At 34.6% G+C, this 22,196-nt stretch overlaps 1 protein-coding gene across 2 annotated transcripts; it reads left to right on the top strand.

Annotated features, from left to right (window-relative positions):
• Positions 1-181: 181 nt before the first annotated feature.
• Positions 182-21,522, top strand: slc6a15 (solute carrier family 6 member 15). Of its 2 annotated transcripts, none has more exons than XM_051134472.1 (12): positions 182-354; positions 2,023-2,499; positions 5,322-5,479; positions 5,645-5,771; positions 5,858-6,039; positions 12,261-12,371; positions 14,548-14,789; positions 14,907-15,096; positions 17,788-17,980; positions 18,203-18,362; positions 19,841-20,003; positions 20,263-21,522. In XM_051134472.1, exons 2-12 carry the CDS (start codon positions 2,193-2,195, stop codon positions 20,650-20,652), a joined length of 2,223 nt encoding a protein of 740 aa, XP_050990429.1. In that variant the 5' UTR covers positions 182-354; positions 2,023-2,192; the 3' UTR covers positions 20,653-21,522. The 2 variants fall into 2 exon arrangements, with proteins under 2 accessions (XP_050990429.1, XP_050990430.1); XM_051134473.1 differs by lacking the exon at positions 182-354 and adding an exon at positions 1,164-1,326.
• Positions 21,523-22,196: the final 674 nt, after the last annotated feature.

The following is a 22,196-nucleotide window of genomic DNA, read 5'->3' as shown; positions in this document are numbered from 1 at the left end:
ATAGGGGTGGAGGATTTAGATTTAAATTAATTTTACAAACATAACCAACACAATTTAAGGCAAAATGCGATGTGATATTGTCATATTATTTGATGTGTTAAAATATATTACGTTAATATCCTACATAAGACACGCATAGTGCAGTTCTTCAGGGCACTCGAATCAGTTTCCACTACAATTTCCTGTGGGTAGGACGATACGGAGAGACAGTAGAGCATCTGCGCCTCCTGCATCACATCAGATTGTATATGAGCTATATGAGCTTGCTTATCAAACCCATCGAATATAAACCTTATTCAAGTCGAAACAGCCGATTTCAAAATCTAAGCTCATTTCCTTTTGATCTGTTGTAAGGTAAGATGATTTTTTTTCTAAATTCGATTGTGCTGATTTAACATACGGGATGATGGGAGAACGGCTGCGCAATCACATGCAGTGTGTATGATGAAACCTCGCACATGGGTGACATAGTAAATTCGGGTGGGGGGTCTAAAATGAAGTTCTTTAGAAATATATATTGTGTTTCACTCGTAAATAATAATTTCCTCCCGCACGAGCGTAATCGCCTATTTTCAGTCAGTGTAATAAAATCTCGTAATTTTTCTAAAATAAGCGGAATTTAAATCAGATCTACACATATGGCCTTTGATTATAACAAATTATTCACTTCAGCCTATATTCTTGACACCCTATGCGTGTGTAGATTTCATGACCTTGTTTTAAAAATCCCTTTTTTTTGAATAAGCGAATTTAAAAATATTTTATAGTTAATTTTAGGAGATATTTAACGGTAAATCCAGTAACGAACAGGCCAAAATGTGTTGTACATGAGGCTGGATTATAATAAGGTGCAGCCTTAAAAGAAATCTATTTATCACATGAGCTGTGACTGAGAGCGCGGCGCCGCGCAGCATCATTCACATTTGTACAATTAATGGTTCTGTATGCAATGTACAAACTAGAGCTTCTGAGCCTCAAAAACCGATTTATTCACGTAACTATTATTGTTTTCTTTTTTATTATCCATCAAATTGCGAAACCGGTATCCAAACCTGCTGTTCTGGGGCGCTGCGGCCACGTGACTATCAGAAGGCGCGCTCTTGTCTGTTTGGGTTCGTATGCAAATGAATCGACCTCGTGCTCCGAAGAGGGGCTAAATTATTTAGATGGGAAATATGATCGTGTTCCGAAGCATCCAGTTGGCTTGAGTGACGTTTAATGTCGGATGGAATAAGCGGTGATGCGAGTGATGGTTACTCACAGCCACCTGCCACTGAAAATACTGTGTTGCGCCTTTGCATCACATTTTCTGTGACTACAATAAAGGTGAAAACTGTTTTTTTTTCCGTGTAACATAATGCATTAACTACCTAAGATATTCTGGGAATTATACTTACTCAGCCATATAGGATATACAGTAGGAGGAGCGGCCAACCCTTATTTAGGCAATTAAAAAACAGCTGTGTTTGCCTGTCAGTCACCATTAGCGTTGGGTGTGACTGATGACAAAACCAGTCATGAGGGTAAATTTTTTGAAATTGAGATTTACACATATGTGAAAGCTTAATAAATAAGCTTTCCATTGATGTATGGTTTGTTATGACAATATTTGGCCGAGATACAACTGAGGGTGCAAAAAAAATCTAAATACTGAGAAAATCTTCTTTCAAAGTTGTCCAAATGAAGTTGCATATTGAATATTACTAATCAAAAATTAAGTTTTGATATATTTACGGTAGAAAATACACAATATATTGTCATGGAACATGATCTTTACTTAATATCCTAATGGTTTTTGGCATAATAGATTGTTTTGACCCATACACCCTGTGCTACTTATGACTGGTTTTGTGGTCGAGGGTCACAAATGTCTTTAGAGGGCGGGAGTTTTGTAAAAGCCGAAGATACAGGGCTGGAGTCTAGTGAAAATGATTAATATATCATGCAAATTAGTGAAACATTGCATCATGTCAGGGGAATTAACCTGTCTGGTTTCTGTTCTTTGTTTTCTGTATCTAACAGGAAACCTGTAGCGTAAAAATGAGAAGATAAATATTTTGTCAACCCACACTCTCCTCCATTGACTAAATCACACTCTCTGACCTGCCTTTGTACGTTTGACCTCAATCTGCCCTGCCGAAAAGAACTTCCTAGAATCTCTCCTTCCCCATTGCCAAAAAAGACATTTTCAAATGCCCAAAAACAGCAAAAACGTCAAGAGAGAGATTGACGATGACGAAGTTACGGAATCTGTCAAAGATTTGCTCTCCAATGAAGACAGCTGTGAGGACTCTTTCAAGAAGAGCTCTCTAATGGTAGGAGATGTTAAACAGAATAAGGAACGGGATGTTGAGGAGGGCTCAGAGGAGGAGGAAGAGGAGGAGGAAGAGAGGCCCGCCTGGAGCAGCAAGCTCCAGTACATCCTAGCCCAGGTGGGCTTCTCAGTGGGCCTGGGCAACGTCTGGAGGTTCCCCTATTTGTGCCAGAAAAATGGTGGCGGTAGGTTATGACAAATGAATTGACACATGCTTAGACACAAAGGAAAGGCATTTCTGAGACTTGTAACCTAAAGTCAGACATTTGTCTGACACATCGCTTGCAAGTTCTCATGCATTTCCTCCTTCATTTCCTTCTTCATGCCTAGTCAGTACATTTTCAGTGCCAGAGGTCTTTCAAAAAACACACACACAATTAAAAGAAAACAATGGCATTTTGATGTACCATAATTCATATTATAACTAAACATCACATGTTTAGTCAACACAAACTCAGCTGTAATTTCTTTTGAAACTATGGAAAGTCATTGGAGTAAGAATCGTGCTAGTCAATTAATATATAAATCAATAAAAACAACATAGGATTAGTTGTTTGAGAGAGAGATCTAAGTTCCCACAATAGGCAGGCACGGCATTGAAATGAATCGTTGCATGTGCAGGATAATCACAGGTTATATTACCCATCTCTGATTATACAAAGCTGTTTAATGTCAAGAGAAAGCAGATTACAGCTCCTTACCTGGTCTCCCTGAGAGCAATGACATACATTAGATCTGATTACTAATGTCTTTTTCTTTGTTCTCCTTATTTCATTTTCAAAAGACACTTTCAGAATGAATTAATGACTTCTGTATCGGAAAGAAACACAGAGAAGCAATCTATCATTTTATTAGAAATGCTACTGTATTTTGGGTTTCATGCATTAGTACCTATTGTTTGTACTGTATACAGTTGTACAGTAGTTTGTGTCAAAGGCCTGTTGTCTGCACGAGAGTTTGACCACAACCCTGCCATGTCTTACTTTCCAGGTTATAATAAGTGAGTGTGGCCACCCTGCTGTGCAGATCAGTAATTAGATTAAATAGGCCACTGTGTGTGGGCCGTGTCTGTCTCTGTCTTTGCCAGGGCAGAGCACCCACAACACTGCACCATCTGTGTGCCATCAATGACAGCACGTTTTGTCCTTAAAGAAACACCCCTACAACGTTTTGCTGCATCAGTCTACCAGATGTCATCTTACTCACAACCTGTAGAGTCACCAATTCTTCAGCCAGCATCCCACAGCGTCCCAATCTGACCTATATTACAAATCTTGAACAAAATGCAAAACATTCTATAAAAAAAGACATTCTACTATTTGCGCAAGACTTAGAGACCTCTATTGCTGGCTACACTAAATCTGAGCCATAAATTTAGTGTTAAAACATTGAAATCAGTGACGAAGCTCATCCTTTTCATTACGTAGCAAAGCCTGGGTTAGGTGCAAGCTCCAGAAATTGGATTAAGCCTATATAACAGAGAGAATCAATACTAATGGCCTGAAATTGGTAATGACATTTCCCAAAGCCTGAACTGCAAGGTTGGCACCCAACAAAGCTGAAACTAAAACTAAAACAAAAAATTTAAATAAACATTAACTAAAAAAAGGACAAAAACACATACTATTACTAAAACATTAGCTAAACTTAAAAAAGGGAAAAAAAGTAATTTCTTATTTGTAAATGAGACTTCAGTTTATTTACCCAGTTGGATGTCTCTAAATATAACAGATGGTGGTGTCTAAAATAATCATAATTGTCTGTAAATCTCAGTAAGTTTCTGTTAAAGCACATGACTTCATGTTGAAAGAGCAGCGGCCCTACAGTACTCTCAAAGCAATGCCATTGTGTTGAAGTTGTTCCCCATAAGGCACTGGGAAGGAATGTTCAATCCTGTGCCACTGGCAATGCTTGAACAGTTTTAAAATGTCAGTCTCATCCTTCTTTGGCTCTCTGTAAACAGAGTTTAATTCAAGAGAGAAAATACTTGCAAATAATGATAGTGGGTTACCCCTTTCATTCATAGTTTGTAAAATACTGCAGGATTAGACCAGTGTTGCTATTGTTAACAAAAATAAAATGATTAAAAACTGTACTTATAAAAAAAATTTCTTAAATTAAAAACTAAAGTTTTAAGTACTGAAACCACTAAAAATGAAATGATTTAATGCAAACAAAGGCAAGTTAAATTTAAAATAATATATGCTAAAATAACACCGGACACAGCAAAAAAAAAGTACATGATTATAAGTAACATCATAAATAACCATAAACCCAAAAAATATATTAAGAAATAGTTATTATAAATAAATAAATAAATAAATAATATAATTATTATATTATATTATATTATAATATAATTATTGATAAATAAATAAGCATAATACCAAGATAAAGCAATTTTGTTTTTAGGTGAAATATATGACACCAATAATGGCAGTTCAAAAATAATCCAAAAATTACCTTGACCATGAAGAATATTTGATTATGATGTTTAAAGGGATAGTTCCCCCAAAAATTAAAATTCTGTCATTAATTACTCACCCCCATGTCGTTACAACCCCGTAAGATCTTCATTCATCTTTGGAACACAATTTAAGATATTTTTGATGAAATCCGAGAGTTTTCTGACCCTGCATAGACAGCAATGCAACTGGCATGTTTAAGGTAGTAAGTACATTGTTAAAATAGTCCATGTGACACCAGTGGTTCAACCGTATTGTTATGAAGCTATGAGAATACTTTTTGTGCGAAAAGAAAACATAAAAACGACTTTATTGAACAATTTCTTCTCTTTCAAGTCTGTCTTCGACATGCATTCGTGACAGTACCAGAATTTACAGAATTTTCATTTTTGGGTGAACTATCCCTTTAATTGTTTTTGTTGCATTTACATACTGTCACTTGTGGCTTAAACATACTGTATCTGACACACTGTATATCTCAAGTCCTGTGTATACCAGTGTGGAAGTTTGAGGGTCATAACCATAAATTTGCCTCTTTGTAGGAGCGTATCTGGTTCCCTACCTCATTCTGCTGCTGGTCATAGGGATTCCCCTCTTCTTCCTGGAGCTAGCAGTGGGCCAGCGCATCCGACGAGGCAGCATTGGGGTGTGGAACTACATCAGCCCACGTCTGGGTGGTATCGGTTTCGCCAGCTGTTTGGTGAATATCAGTGCTTTCATACTTTCATAAGGACATACCATATTTTAGATGCAGTGTATAAAAATAGCCAAAGTTGGATACTGTCTTTGCTTAGGGGGAAGGCAACTAATTAAACCATGGGTAGATGGTGTAGCCCATATATTTGACTGCATTCTGTTATTGCAGGTGTGCTTTTTTGTGGCTCTTTACTACAATGTCATCATCGGCTGGAGTCTCTTCTACTTCTCGCAGTCCTTCCAGCAGCCTCTTCCTTGGCACGAGTGTCCCCTGGTCAAAAACAAAACTAACACATGTAAGACAGCTTAAAGAAGAACTGTAAATTAGATTTTTTAATGTTTAAAATCCATTCATTTAGACATGTGTCATGTTATTGTGTAGATGTCGAACCAGAGTGTGAGAAAAGTTCAGCCACTACGTATTACTGGTATCGTGTGGCCCTGGACATCTCTGATTCCATCTCAGAGAGTGGAGGACTTAACTGGAGGATGACTCTGTGCCTGTTGGCTGCTTGGACCATGGTGTGTCTTGCTATGATCAAGGGTATCCAGTCTTCTGGAAAGGTAAGAAAAGTGTTTTGTATTTTGTTCTAGGAAAGTCTGCCTTTGGCCACACGATAAAAGTCAGCCGAGACCTCAAGGGATGTCTTGAAAGCAGCACAGAGAGAAACAATGACCTTTGGACTGATCCTTTCTATGTTAGTGAGAACCATCGGATTCTCATGTGATCCATGCTTGTGTAATGTTGTGAAATGTGAAGCGGCGTCCATATGGATAAGACCACATGTGGTACTCTGCATGAGTGTGCTTTTGACCCAGTTCACTTTAGTTCACAGCTGGTCAAATCATGTGAGGATTGAAACCCCTTAAAGGAATAGCTCACACAAAACTTTTAATTAGCTTAAAATGTACTCACCCTCAGCCCATCGAAGATGTTGATGAGTTTGATGAGGTGATGAAGTGATTACATCACTTGCTCACCAATGGATCCCAGTGAATGGGTGCCGTCAGAATAAGTGTCCAAACAGCTGATTAAAGCATCAAATTAATCCAAAAGCAATCAACATGACTTAAATCCATTAATTCACGTCTTGTGAAATAAAAAGCTGTATGTGTGTAAGAAACAAACCCATCTATGGTAATGCTAAATTTCTACGTATCTTTCTTCAAATCTGTTCTGATGAAGAAACAAACTCATCTACATCTTGGATGGCCTGAGGGTATGGAAGTCTGTGTCTGCCACTGAATAAAAAATAACAATGGTAATTGCGACTTTTTATCTCACGATCCAGATCCCCCCCCCTTTGAATTATGAGATCTAAATTCGCAATTCTGACCTTTTTTTCTCAGAATTGCGTGATATAAACTCGAAATTGCGAGAAAAATAAAGTTGCATTTCTGTCAGAAGTCAGAATTGCGATAAATAATCGAATTTTGACTTTTGCGAGTTTATATCTCCCAGTTCTGACTGAATAACACAAAATTGGGATAAAAACTCAAATGAGAGAAAAATGAGAGAAAACGAAGTCAGAATTGTGAGATATAAACTCGCAAACGAAAGGAAAAAGTCAAAATTGTGAAATATAAACTCGCAATTGAGAGAAAAATGTCAGAATTGCGAGACATAAAATTGCAAATGAGAAAAAAAGTCAAAATTGCGAGAAAAAGGTCAGAATTGCGAGATATAAACTTGAAAATGAGAGAAAAAAGTCAGAATTGCAAGAAAAAAAGTTAGAATTGCAAGACATAAACTTGCAATTGAGAGAAAAATGTCAGAATTGTGAGATATAAACTTGCAAATGAGAGAAAACATTCAAAATTATGAGATATAAACACAATTGAGAGGAAAAAGTCAGAATTGCAAGAAAATAATTAGAATTGCAAGATATAAACTCAGAATTGTGAGATATAAACTCGCAAATGAGAGAAAAAAGTCAGAATTGTGAAATATAAACTCGCAATTGAGAGGAAAAAAGTCAGAACTGCAAGAAAAAAAAGTTAGAATTGCAAGATATAAACTCGCAATTGAGAAAAATGTCAGAAATGCGAGACATAAAATTGCAAATGAGAGAAAAAATTCAAAATTATGAGATATAAACACAATTGAGAGGAAAAAGTCAGAATTGCAAGAAAATAATTCGAATTGCAAGATATAAACTCAGAATTGTGAGATATAAACTCGCAAATGAGAGGAAAAAGTCAAAATTGTGAAATATAAACTCGCAATTGAGAGGAAAAAAGTCAGAATTGCAAGAGACAAGTTAGAATTGCAAGATATAAACTTGCACTTGAGAAAAAAATGTCAGAATTGTGAGATATAAACTTGCAAATGAGAGAAAAAATTCAAAATTATGAGATATAAACACAATTGAGAGGAAAAAGTCAGAATTGCAAGAAAATAATTAGAATTGCAAAATATAAACTCAGAATTGAGATATAAACTCGCAAATGAGAGAAAAAAGTCAGAATTGTGAGATATAAACTCACAAATGAGAGAAAAAAGTCAGAATTGTGAGATATAAACTCGCAAAATGAGAGGAAAAAGTCAAAATTGTGAAATATAAACTCGCAATTGAGAGGAAAAAAGTCAGAATTGCAAGAGAAAAGTTAGAATTGCAAGATATAAACTTGCACTTGAGAAAAAAATGTCAGAATTGTGAGATATAAACTTGCAAATGAGAGAAAAAATTCAAAATTATGAGATATAAACTCACAATTGAGAGGAAAAAAGTCAGAATTGCAAGAAAAAAATTAGAATTGCAAGATATAAACTCAGAATTATGAGATATAAACTCACAAATGAGAGAAAAAAGTCAGAATTATGAGATATAAACTCACAAATGAGAGAAAAAAGTCAGAATTGTGAGATATAAACTCACAAATAAGAGGTTTCTCATAAGTCAAAATTGCAAGAAGGTCAGAATTGCGAGATATAAACTCACAAATGGGAGAAAAAGTCAAAATTGCGAGAAAAAGGTCAGAACTATGAGATATAAACTCGCAAATGAGAGAAAAATGTCAGAATTGTGAGATATACTCGCAATTGAGAGGAAAAAAGTCAGAATTGCAAGAAAAAAGTCAGAATTGCAAGATATAAACACGCAACTGAGAGAAAAAAGTCAGAATTGCGAGATATAAACTCGCAATTGAGAGGAAAAAAGTCAGAATTGCAAGAAAAAAGACGTAATTGCGAGATATAAACTCAGTTGAGAGAAAAAGTCAGAATTACGAGCTATAAACTTGCAATTGAGAAAAAGTCGTCAGAATTGCAGAAGTCAAAACTGACTTTATATCTCGCAATTCTCACTTTATAACTCACAATTGCACCTTTTTTATGCAATTCTGAGGAAAAAAAGTCTGAATTGCGAGTTTACATCTGACTACAAGGAAGTTAAAACAACATATTCAGGGGGGGAATTTTTTAATGCATTCTTTTTACGTATTTTTAGTGTATATGTTAAAAGAAAACATGCAATGTTTCAATTACTACACAGAAATTACATTACAGAGTGCAGAGTGCATTACTAAACTGATGTTTGGTATGATCGATCATATATATGTTTGTGATAAACATAATCCATTCGGGACAGCAGATGGATTCCTACTGTTTAAGTGTGCCCTCAGTCAGTAAGGATATTATAGTATGGGATAAAGTATACTATACTCAGCAGGGGATAAGGACAGCCTGAAGCCTAATCTGGGATTTACCTCACAAAAGAATACCAATGTCCCATTCAACATTCCCAGAAAGTGTATTTCACGAAAAAAAAACAAAAAACAAAAAAAAAAACAGTGCCATTCCTTTTTTTTCCCTTTTGTAATTTTGTGTGCACAAATAGCATAGCAATGCTGGTTGCCATGGTTTTATGTGCACCATCCCCATTCACAGTTCTGTGGAGCTACACCCAATAACCATACTCATCTACAATTATTGGTGATTGAGGATAGTGTACTGTAGAATTAGAGGTGTGTCTGCAGGAATAGGGGTAGACTGATTTAATTGATCTTTTTTGTAAAACCTTCTTGAGGCTTCATTTTTGGGAAGTCACAGTGAAAGTGTGTCTTTTAATCTTCTAAGCTGTGGGATAGTTAAACTTAAGGCTTTGTTCTTACTCTTTAAGTCTGGTCCACCCTTGATGAATCAGAGATGAGTCAGTAGCCTTTTGAGCGTTATGGCCATGCAGTAAAAGCAATATCAAAGTAAGCCAATAATGTCAATCAATGTAATTCTTATATAAAAGCTGTTTTGTTTACTTTTAAAAGTGCTCTTTAACTGAAATTAACTTGTTAAACCCACGTTAATATGTGATTGCCACATTACATGTCAGTGCATGGCTCTAGCAATGCCAAGGTCAGAGGTTTGATTCCCAGGAAATTCATAAACTCATCAAATATATACCCTCAATGCAGTATAATTCACTTTAAATAAAAATGTCAGCCAAATGCATAAATGTGAGTGTAAAACAGGGTTTATTGTGACATCATAAACATGGTCTGCCCATTCTTGTATTTGTTTTCATGATCATAAGCAACTAAATTATGACTGTTCCAGTGCAAAAACTTTAATAAGTGGATCTCAGGAAAAATACCCATATAAAAAATATGAACCCATAAATTATGCATTGGCTTTAGAGATTACGCTAATTATGAAGTGCTGAAGTTATAACTCTTGTTAAGTAGAAAATTATGAAATTATGTTTGGAGTGTGACTGCATGACTTTAGTGAATTCTTAGACATAGAAGCAACTGTTCCCAGTAGTGCTGGATTCTGAGTCACACTGTTTTTATTGTAATATATTTAAATTTACATTTATTCAATTAGCAGAGGACCTTACAAATAAGGAAGATATCAAGCGATTTATCATTTATCAGGGATAAACAAAAGAAGTGCTAGTAATGTAACGGCAGCATTTGAAGAAAGTTCCAAAAAGTACAAGTTTAAACAGGAAGAAATTATATATATATATATATATATATATATATATATAGGGTGCAATACTGATTGAAGAGATCAGTTTAGTATTACTTATATATTTCTATTATTTATTACTATTTATTACATTTTTCTTGCAGTACTTCTATTATTTATTCATTTCTATCATCTATTTACACATTTTTAATTAGTATTTATTTTTATACTTTCAGTTTTTTTTTAAATTTAGTATAAGTTCTAGTAATTGTATGTACTTTTGTCTTTAGTTTGTCTGTTTTTATTATTAGCATTATTATTTTATATTTCTTTCAAGCTTTAATTTATTTTTATTTTTAATGATTTAATGATTTTTGTACTTAAACTTATTTACTTAAGTTAGTTATTATTCAGTTATTTACTTAATTTTTAAGTTAAACAAATGTATTACATTTTATTTTATTTTAGCTTTATTTCAATTACTGAAAACCATTTTAATCGTTTTAGATTAAAAATGAGTCACAAATGATCTCAGTGATGGCAATGATGCAAGATATAACAGCTCTATTTCTTTTGATGTACATGTTTAGAGAAATAAGCCTTTGGTTACAACATTCCTCAACAAACCACAATCAGCATTACCGCCTTTTTTCATTGTGTAGATGACTATCCTTGTATTGACAAGATAAGCACCTAGACACTTAAGTCTAGGCTTTGTTCAGACAGGCAGGAAAAATATATTTGACTTAAATGCATTTAGTTGCACCTCAAAAAATGAAAAAAAAACCACATTTTTTTTTTAAATTGCATTCATATGCCAGAGTTTTGGAAATATGTTTCACTCCGAACAGACTGGCCAGATCAGATTTCAGAAGTATTTTTTTGGGATGTAACATATAACATCATATGCAAAGCACAGTAGTGTCTGCAGCTGTGTCTCCATTCACTCATTTACACTCACATGTTGCATTCAAACTAGAGAGTCTAGCAGATGCCTTAAAGGGACAGTTCACCCAAAAATGAAAATTACCCCATGATTTACTCACCCTCAAGCCATTCTAGATGTATATCTTCGACTTTCTTCGTTCAGACGAATACAATTGGAGTTATATTAAAAAATGTCCTGGCTCTTCCAAGCTTTATAATGGCAGTGAATGGGTGTCAAGATTTTGAAGTCCAATAAAGCGCATCTAGGATGGCTAGGACACCTAGGATGGCTTGAGGGTGAGTAATTTTCATTTTGGGGTGAACTATTCATTTAACTATACCATCTGGCTTTAAAAAAGCATCTTTCTTCATTCAAAATTAGATGTGTATTGTGATAAAATTAAGTTTTTCACTACACTGTTTGAACAAAGGATCTGATTTCTTCACTTGAAAAATAATGGATTGTCATGGTGTGAAAACATAACAAAAATTTAAAAGTTTGAAAAAACAAATCAGAATTGGATGCACTATGAAAAAAAGCCTTACTGTCAACTTTAAAGGATTTTACAGTTTAAAGGAATAATTCGCCCAAAAATGAAAATTATTAATTACTCACCCTCATGTTGTTACAAACGTAAGACCCTTGTTCATCTTCGGAACACAAATTAAGATATTTTTAATGAAATCCAAGAGTTTTCTGACCCTGCATAGACTGCAACACAACTGACACATTCAAGGCCCAGAAAGGTAGTAAAGACATTAATAAAATAGTCCATGTTTTAAATTAGCTTCAATTTTCATTTTTGGGTGAACTATCCCTTTAAGAAAGGTTATCGTGGAGAAAAACATGCAAATGATCGTTTATGGCCTTTGAGTTATTGCAGTATTACAAATGTAATTCACATTTTACTTTGACATTTTTTGATAATCTGGTTATGTCTAACTGCAGGTGATGTACTTCAGCTCTCTGTTCCCCTACGTGGTGCTTATTTGTTTCCTGGCTCGTGCGTTCCTGCTCAAGGGTTCTGTTGACGGCATCATCCACATGTTTACACCAAAGGTAAGACCCTAAAGGACATGATCTGTGTATGTGTGAGCAGATGACACATTACGACAATGGTTAGACCAATTTACTCTACATGCTCTGGTTCATACAGCGGCAATTAATCCAATTTATTGAGAATTATGGTAATCATCCATTACTAATTCCCATGTGTATCCGTCGTCTCAGTCCGGTGGAGACCAGTAGACGTATCTATGGAAACAATACCCCAGCCAGATTTCCCAGCATGCATTTGTGATTTGACTCAACAGAAGTGAATTAACTCTTCCCTCTGCACAGACTGTCTTGTTGTGCCAGCTATTTTACACAGTACACATCCAACACAGACACAAGATGTGGTCACATTTCTTCTCAGTACAAGGGGCTGTCATTGTGTCCCTTGTTGTGCTATATGTTGCTTCAGAGTCTTATCAGTGGGTGGTTTGTATAATACACAATTAAATGATAGTATGTAGCCCTTTGTTTTTGAATAGTCTGCTATTGCGTTAAACACAATGATAAGTTGAACAGAGCCATTATAAACACTGCAGTGTAGCTGAAATATGGCAAAAAAGAGACTGTAATTTTTAAATTAAATGTTTCCTATTATATTAAATCCCATATTTAAAGGGATAGTTCACCCAGTAATGAAAATTAATTAATTACCCTCATTAATTACCCTCATGTCCTTCTAAACCCATAGTAAGACCTTCGTTCATCTTCGGAACACATATTAAAGACATTTTTGATGAAATCCGAGAGCTTTCTGACCCTGCATAGACAGCAACGCAACTACCACGCTCAAGGCACAGAAATGTAGTAAAGACATTGTTAAAATAGTCCATGTGAACAATGTCAACAATTTCTGCGTTATAGTACTCCTGTGAACGTGCGTTGGCTGACACAGAAGAGAAGAAATTGTTGAATAAAGTCATTATTTTTGTTTCCTTTGTGCACAAAAAGTACAAGAGACATGAGGGTGAGTTTTCATTTTTGGGTGAACTAGCCCTTTAAGAAGATCTTTAGCGCTTTTTTTTTACATCTTTGTTATCAAGGATGCAACTCAGTATCTAAAAAAGCTGATTAAGTATGTTTATTTAAAGGGATAGTTCACACAAAAATTAAAATTACTTGCCCATTGTATTTTGCTCCAAACCTGTGCGCATTTCCAAAAAGACATTTCTCAAAAAAAAAAATTTTTTTTATATTCCATGAATTCTGTAAGTTATGGTGTTACATATTTATATACTATTAGTTTATATATATATATATATATATATTAAAATTAGCTTTAATTTTTGTGTTGTTAATTTTCATATTAATTTTAGTTCATTTTTTGTCATTTTGTTACGTGCTGTTGCCATTTTTAATTTTTTCTTTAGGTTTAATTTTTAACAATTAGTTTAACTTTTAATAATCATCTTTAGGTTTATTTATTTTTGTTTTAGTTTTTATTTCCAGTTATTTCAGTGCTTTGGTTTTAACTTATTTTATCTAATTTTTTAAATATAATTTTCATTTAGCTTAAGTTCTTATAATAATGTCATATTTAGACATTTTTTTAATATGTTCATATGTGTCCCTAGACCACAAAACCAGTCTTAAGTAGCACGGGTATATTTGTAGCAATAGCCAAAATACATTGTATGGGTCAAAATGATATTTTTTTCCTTTATGCCAAAAATCATTAGGATATTAAGTGAAGATCATGTTCCATGAAGGTATTTTGTAAATTTCCTAACGTAAATATTTAAAAATGTAATTTTTAATTAGTAATATGCCTTGCTAAGAACTTCTTTTGGACAACTTTAAAGGCAATCTTCTTAATATTTTCATTTTTTTGCACCCTCAGATTCCTGATTTTCAAATTGTTTTCAAATATTGTCCTAACAATTTATTTATTCAGCTTTCAGATGATGTATAAATCTCAGTTTTAAGAAATTGACACTTATAACTGGTTCTGTGGTCCAGGGTCACATATGTGTTGTGTAGCCCAGTGTTTAAAGTAGCAATCAATCTATATATTGGTCAATATGATGATTTAAAAAATTGTCCATTTTTAAATTACTAGCTTCAGATATTAATCATAGCCAGATTAATACATTTTCAGATGTTTGCAGATATTTTAAGTGAAAAAAATATCACTGCGTCCAATTGAGCATGTGACAAATAATAAACAACAAATTTCTTACAGCTGGAAATCATGCTGGAGCCCAAAGTGTGGCGTGAAGCTGCCACTCAGGTCTTTTTTGCTCTGGGTCTTGGTTTCGGAGGTGTTATTGCCTTCTCCAGCTACAACAAGCGAGACAACAACTGCCACTTCGACGCTGTGCTGGTCTCCTTCATTAACTTCTTCACCTCAGTGCTGGCCACTCTGGTTGTGTTTGCTGTACTGGGCTTCAAAGCTAACATCATGAATGCCAAATGTGTGGAAATGTAAGTTCAAAGCTAATTAACCTTGCGAAGCAGTTTAGTAGAATATATTCATAACAAAAATAAAATACACAGACTGAATGACCTATAGCTGACTTTCTTTTTTTTAATATATCTTAGGAACACAAAGAAGATCATTGATTTCCTCGGAAAAGAAATCAATCCAAGCTTGATCCCACACCACATTAACTTCAGTAATGTTAGCCCTGAGGACTACCAGCAAATGACCAACATTATCCGGGGCGTGATGGAAAACGATTACCCACGCCTAGGTTTAGATAACTGTGACATCAAAGAAGAGCTGAACAAGGTGAGGAGGAGCTTACAGTGAACTGATACACCACGGGGGAAACCTAAGAGACAACTGATATACACAAACTTTCCATGGAATTCAACCCTGGTAGCTACGCTCCCACTCCAGTCATTTGTTTTGAAAGTTAATACAACACAAAAGTAGTGATGACCAAAATTGATTTTTTATAAGCGATACCGATTATTTGCATGTTTATGTGCCCGATAACCGATATGCAGAACCGATATTTATTTACTGTTATAAAGTAAATAAATGACTGAAATGATCTTCATATTACAAAAATAAAACCGTTTTATTTATAATTTTTTTTTATAAAATGCATCAACTGCAACACTAAGCAAAACAAATGTAGAAATCTAATGTTTTCAAATGGAGAAAATAAATAAAGGAGTCAAATCAACTTCATTTTAAACTACAGTTTCAGTTAAAAGCTGTTTAATATAAAGAGTGAAGAATAGCTCACTGGATAATGTTAATTCACTGAAAAATATTCTCTGAAATATTGGAATATAACAAACAAAACATTGTATTTTATTGCATTTCTAAACTGGTATGTTATTTCAGAATCACTAATATTTTGTCGTTCTAGATTCTGACATTCATTTCCATAGAGTTGTATATTTTTAGATGTGTATTAGTGAAATAATGGTTATATAGTAAATGTTAATATAATTTAAGGTGTTTTAAACAAGTGAATCTTGTTAAAAGTTACATGCGTTGGCTGTGCTGGAACATTTCCTGAGCATCAGGACACTGAACAGCAAAATGAAAGCAACTTCACGAGATTAATGATATACACAACAGAGAGAATTTAACTGACTCAATTTGTTGAGTCAGCTTAAAATAATTTGTTACTCTGCTGCCTTAAAATTTTAAGTTCAGTCAACTCAAATAAGTTTAGTCAACTTGAAATATTAAGTTGTACTAAGTAACAACTTAGATATTTGTGTTTGTTAAACTTAAAAGCTGGGTAAGTAACCCAGCTGCCTTAAAATTTTAATTTGAATCAACTCAAATATCTGTCACTTAGCATAACTTAACATTTCAAGTTAAATAAACTTTTTTGGAGCTGACTGAACTTAAAATTTTAAGGCAGTCAGGTAACAAATTATTTTAAGTTGACTCAACAAATTGTTTTTTACAGTGTAGACAACAAAGAGAGAATTAAATTCAGCGCTTTCATTTTTAACACGTGCTCATTCATGGCTGTATATTATTTAATTCAGACAAATTTACGTGTTTTATTAGGACGGATTGTCTTACGTGAGTCTGTGAGTTCGCCTATTTCGTAGATCCAAAGCTGCATAAACTAGCTGCTTATCAGGCATTTATGTAATACATCTAATATGTGCAATAATGGCTGTTATGTTAAATAAAGTTTACTAATTACAGCTAAGCAAGTGCTTTACCTACACATGCCGTTGTTGTTGTCTCGTCTCCCCTCAGAGAAATGGCGATCCTGCCGGTAATTCTCAAAACATCCACAAGATGGCGGCTTTTATCGGCAAATCCGATATTACCAAACCGATAACCGATTATGGTAAAATGCTTAAATATCGGTAAATCGATATATCAGTCCGTCTCTACACAAAAGAATACTGTCCATTAAAATGTGTTCTTTTAAAACCCATAATCCATACTTCACAGATAATAAAAAACCTGAGAAATAAACCAAATATGGCCTAAATTCATTTCTTTTATGCATTCGTGTCTGTATTTTAAATTATTTTCGAATTTGGCGAGGTTTTCAAATGTCAAAAGAAATAACCGATTTTAATTACAATTTTACTACATTTTAATTAAATTGATCAAAGGTGACAGAATACTTCTATTTCAGTCTTTCTATTTATTAAAGAATACTTTTTAATGAAAAAAACTGTAGATAAAAATCTATAAATATTTTTAAAATTTCAAAATTCCGTTAAGTTTTTTAAATTTAATTTTAAAGCATTAAAAAAAATCTCCTTTTCATAATCTCAGACATCCTTATTGACCTACAAAGAGATGTGAAATGCTTTAAAAAATGCTTTTTTTTGGACCACAATAAAGTAAACTGCAGAGGGTGTAGTAATAATGAAAGCACAGAGGTTTTCTGCTGTGCTGTCATGGAAGGAGGTGTGTGGGTGATCAAGAGGCACGGCATGATGCAACAAACGGAAATAAATGCGGCATGTATTGGCTGAGGTGATACCATAATGAGATTAAACCACATACACACTTACAAGAACCACCATAGTCTTCTAGAGTATAAGGCTCTTTCTTTACACAGTCACTATACTCTTGCTGCTTTGATGTGTTGTGTTTACCCAAATCTATTTTTGTCAGTTCCTGCTAGTTTCGAGGTAAACCCTTACACTAAAACCTGTTGAATAACTGATGCCTCAAGCAAAATACAGCATTTTAACAGTATAGAACTAACAGATGTATGCACATCATTGCTATTGCAGCAATCTAATATTTAATTTTTGGCATTTAAACATCACAATTTTAAATACTTCAACCATATGACTAAGAAAAAATGTGATGTTTGCCATTGCAAAACAAGTTACCATGATACAAGTCAAGCCTTGTCCATGTGCTCGTCCAGGTTTTTATTCATCACACTTCATCTTTGTATTTCTATGTGCTTTTACATGTTCATGTTTTTGAATGCAGGCTAATATCCTACCTTTGTCTTTCTTCTCGCAGGCTGTTCAGGGCACAGGCTTGGCCTTTATTGCCTTCACTGAAGCCATGACACATTTCCCAGCCTCGCCTTTTTGGTCCGTCATGTTTTTCCTTATGTTGGTCAATCTGGGGCTGGGCAGCATGTTCGGCACTATCCAGGGCATCCTCACCCCCATTGTGGACACCTTCAAAGTACGAAAGGAATACCTCACAGGTCAGCCAAAGCCATAAATGTTTAAATCTGCTATATGGAGAAAAGACCAGCATCCTTTAGTTCATATTTGCTCAAGTTTCAGAATATAATAGATCTTTATTTGATCAATATCTGAAGCCTATTCTAGATTTGCATGCATTTTTTTGTTTAGTTTAGTTTAGTAATACAAGAAGTAATACAGCTCTTGGTTTCAAACGTTATTTCTCTCTGCTTTGTTTACAGTTGGTTGCTGTGTACTTGCCTTTTGCATTGGTTTATTATTCGTCCAGCGATCAGGGAACTACTTTGTAGCCATGTTTGACGACTATTCTGCTACTCTGCCTCTTCTCATCGTCGTTCTTCTGGAGAATATTGCTGTAGCCTGGGTCTACGGCACCGACAAGTATGTTACGCACTCTTGCTCTATTAGAGATCTTACAGTGCCCTCTGGTGACACGAGCGTTATATTGCTATGAAGAGTATTTGTTGTCAGCTGTAAATAAAAAAATTTAATTCAAGTTATGGTCACGTATCAACCAAAGAAAAATTTAATTTTTTTTTAAATGATCGTTAAAAAAGTAATTACAAAAACCCCATAGATAGCTTTACAACACAATTAAATAACACTAAATGAGTCCATAAATCAGGAGCAAATGCTAATCTGATTGGAATTGATTGTGGCATTGGCACATCACTAACTGAATCATATTGAATCATAAAGACCAGCATGCAGTTTGAAAGTTAAGTACACTACCAATCAAAAGTTTTTGAACAGTAAGATTTTTAATGTTTTTTTAAAGAATTTTCTTCTGCTCACCAAGCTTGCATTTATTTAATCCAAAGTACAGCAAAAGCAGTAATATTGTGAAATATTTTTAGTATTTAAAATAACAGCTTTCTATTTGAATATATTTTAAAATGTAGTTTATTCCTGTAATCAAAGCTAAACTTTTAGCATCATTACTCATGATTCAACATAATAATAATAGTAATAATAGTAAATGTTTTTTTAAATCAGAATATTAGAATGATTTCTGAAGGACCATGTGACTGGTGTAATGATGCTAAAAATTCAGCTTTGAAATCACAGAATAAATTACATTTAGAAATATATTCAAATAGAAAACAGTTATTTTAAATAGTAAAAATATTTCAAAATTTTGCTATACTTTGGATCAAATAAATGCAGGCTTGGTGAGCAGAAGAGACTTCTTTAAAAAACATTAAAAATTTTACTGTTCAAAAACTTTTGACTGGTAGTGTATATCTGGGAAAAAAAATTAATTTAAAAAATGTTTGGAGCTAAAAATAAGCCATAAATTTGTGGTTTTGTTTAGAGAGGAACACATTCTATTCAGACTTTATTTTGTAGATTATTTGTAGATTTTTTTTTACTTAAAACTATTTAAGATATGTAAGACTAAAGTTAAAAATCATTCATTGATTTAAGACATTTAAAGGGATAGTTCACCCAAAATTTAAAAAAATCTGTCATTATTACTCACGCTGATTTCATTCCAAGCCCGTAAAACCTTTGTTCATCTTCGGAACACGAATTAAGATATTTTTTATGAAATCCGAGACCTTTCTGACCAAAATGCAACTATCATGTTCAAGGCCCAGAAAGGTAGTAAGGGCATTGTTAAAATAATCCATATGACATCAGTGGTTCAACCTTAATTTTATGAAGCTACAAGAATCAGTTTTGTGCACAAAGAAAACAAAAATAAATATTTTATTCAACAATTTCTTCTCTCAACAATTACGGTTGAACCACTGATGTCCCATGGGCTATTTTAACAATGTCCTTTTGTGTTGCTGTAATCTAATTTGCAGTGATTGTGGCATTGATTCATCTCTGTCTCTTGTGGGTTCATTCAGGTTCTTTGAGGATCTGAAGGACATGCTTGGTTTCACCCCATACCGCTACTATTACTATATGTGGAAGTTTATCACACCGGTGCTGCTGCTGGGTCTTCTGGTCGCAAGCATCATTCAGCTGGGACTGTCGCCACCTAGCTACAGCGCATGGAACCAGCACCTGGTGGGTAATCTTGAATAAAGCTCTGAGAAAAGAGCTCAGTATGCAATTTAAAAATACGGCCATAATTTTCAAGTTTTTCTCAGAGAGGAACATACAAACTCCTTTCAGATTTTTTGTAGATTATTTCACCAATAGGTGTTCTGTTTCTTTGTAAACATTATTCCTTTAAGCCTCGGTCAGTGCTAAGGCCTTCAGTCCACAGGATTAAAGTGGAATTATTCCTTTGCCAGATTAATCCAATTACTATGTCTGTTCTCAGGCTCAGGAACAGTCTCTCAACTATCCGCCCTGGGGCCTTGCTGTCTGCATCACACTGGTGGTCACCGCCATCCTCCCTGTGCCTGTGGTTCTTATTCTGCGCTGTTTGAACATCATCGACGAGAACGCAGGCGGCCTGTCCACCGTCTCTTATAAAAAAGGGCGCATTATAAAAGACACCGCTTGTAGGACCAGAGAAGAGGACGAAGATGACGCAAGTCTTCTCAACGCAAAGACGCCGAGCGAAGCCCCGTCGCCCATGCCAGCCAATTACCGTAAGCAGAGCGGTCCTGCTTCGGGCGCAGACGTCACGCTCAACGGTAGCTGCAGCACTGGATACATAATGCCGAATATTACAGACATTCCGGACATGCCCGAATCCGATTTGTGAGGACCTGTTGAGCCTCGTCTGTAACTGTGAGGACCAGTGTCATTTCATCTGCCCTTCATAGAGTTTCAGATTCAAATCTCAGTCACCTGAGTAACCAATCACGATTCATTCAGTCCATTGAAATGAATGGGAATGCTAACAGACAGCGTTCTCCTATAGTCCCCTTCTAACAGCCATCTTCCTTTTACACTGGTCCATTACAAAAGTTTCTAATTGTATTATATGTGTAGTTAGCACTAACGCCCCTACCCCCATCCCAACCCATTGCCCCAACTGTTGCACGCACTTACCCGCATCTGTAGGGGCCTGTCGACCCCTGGTTTATGCTCTACTGTAGAATGGCTATTTGTACAGATTATGTTGCAAGTCAGGGCAGTTACTGTCCACAAAAAATTGAGATTAGAAGCAGCTTAGCAGCTTTGGGAAAGTCTAGAATGTCAATGTATGCGTAAAACGTGGAATCCATGCAATACTTTTCTTTTGGATGTAGTTGAATCATTGTACATCAGTGTATGGATTGCATTTAACACAACCCTAACTCATTGTTCGAAAATGTGTGCCTAATTCATTCTAAAACCGTTCATAGAATACGAGGCGTGAATGTTGTACATTTAAGGTATTCTGTAAATATATTATGAATAAATCTATTCAAATATAGTTTGGAATACAGATCATGTTTTTGGTAAGAAGTGCTTAAAAATCCAGTACGCTGATTTTTTTTTTTGTTTGATTATATGTTTGCTGATGTGCTATCATTGTAAGGAGTCTTGAGATTCCTCCCTCTTCCTGTAAATATTTTTTTCATGAATTTGCTCAATGACGCAGTATTTCCTCTCTCAATATTGAGATTAAAAGATAAAAGGATTCAGATGCACTGTTTGGTTTTGCTGCTTTGTTGCACTCACGCTATCAGATATTTCACTACACGATTATCATCGCCTCATAAATTCACAATAAAATATCCACATTATTTTAATGTATTAATTATCAACTCACTGGTTTGTAGTGTGAACTGTTTTACCGTTTACTGCACTTTGTTATTTACCAAAGTGCAGTTAATGAACCGGACATCTCGCACATTCACAGAACAATAAGGCAGATAGAAATCTTGAAAAGTTAAAAAAAAATAATAATAAATCATAATAATTTTTTTACCAATGAAACACACCTTGCATACAAAAGGAACAGATGAGACTAAAATGCTAAGCATTTTAGTTCAGCAGTGTCAAAGCCAATTTATGAGAATAACTACATATTTTTACTCCAAACTTGCATTCTAGCATCGACCGAGTGTTTGAAATAACTTCCTTCTGTGAGCTGATTCTTGCGTTATAGTATTCTCTACAGTTATAAGGGCTATGTTGATTAGCATTTCAATGTAAATACACATTGTTCATATGAAAATACCTGAGATGGCTTGAAGAACACAGATAAACCATATATTGTTGTAATCGTGTGCTGATTCGCATTATTTTTCATAATACAAAATATTTCTGCATTTTATGTAGCTATGGCGACAGCTGGATTCATTTGTCCATATAAGG

The sequence above is a fragment of the Labeo rohita genome, chromosome 18 (assembly GCF_022985175.1).
Source record: "Labeo rohita strain BAU-BD-2019 chromosome 18, IGBB_LRoh.1.0, whole genome shotgun sequence".
Lineage (NCBI taxonomy): Eukaryota > Metazoa > Chordata > Actinopteri > Cypriniformes > Cyprinidae > Labeo > Labeo rohita.
Note: the sequence above shows the minus strand (reverse complement) of the source record. Positions and strands in the feature narration are given on the sequence as shown.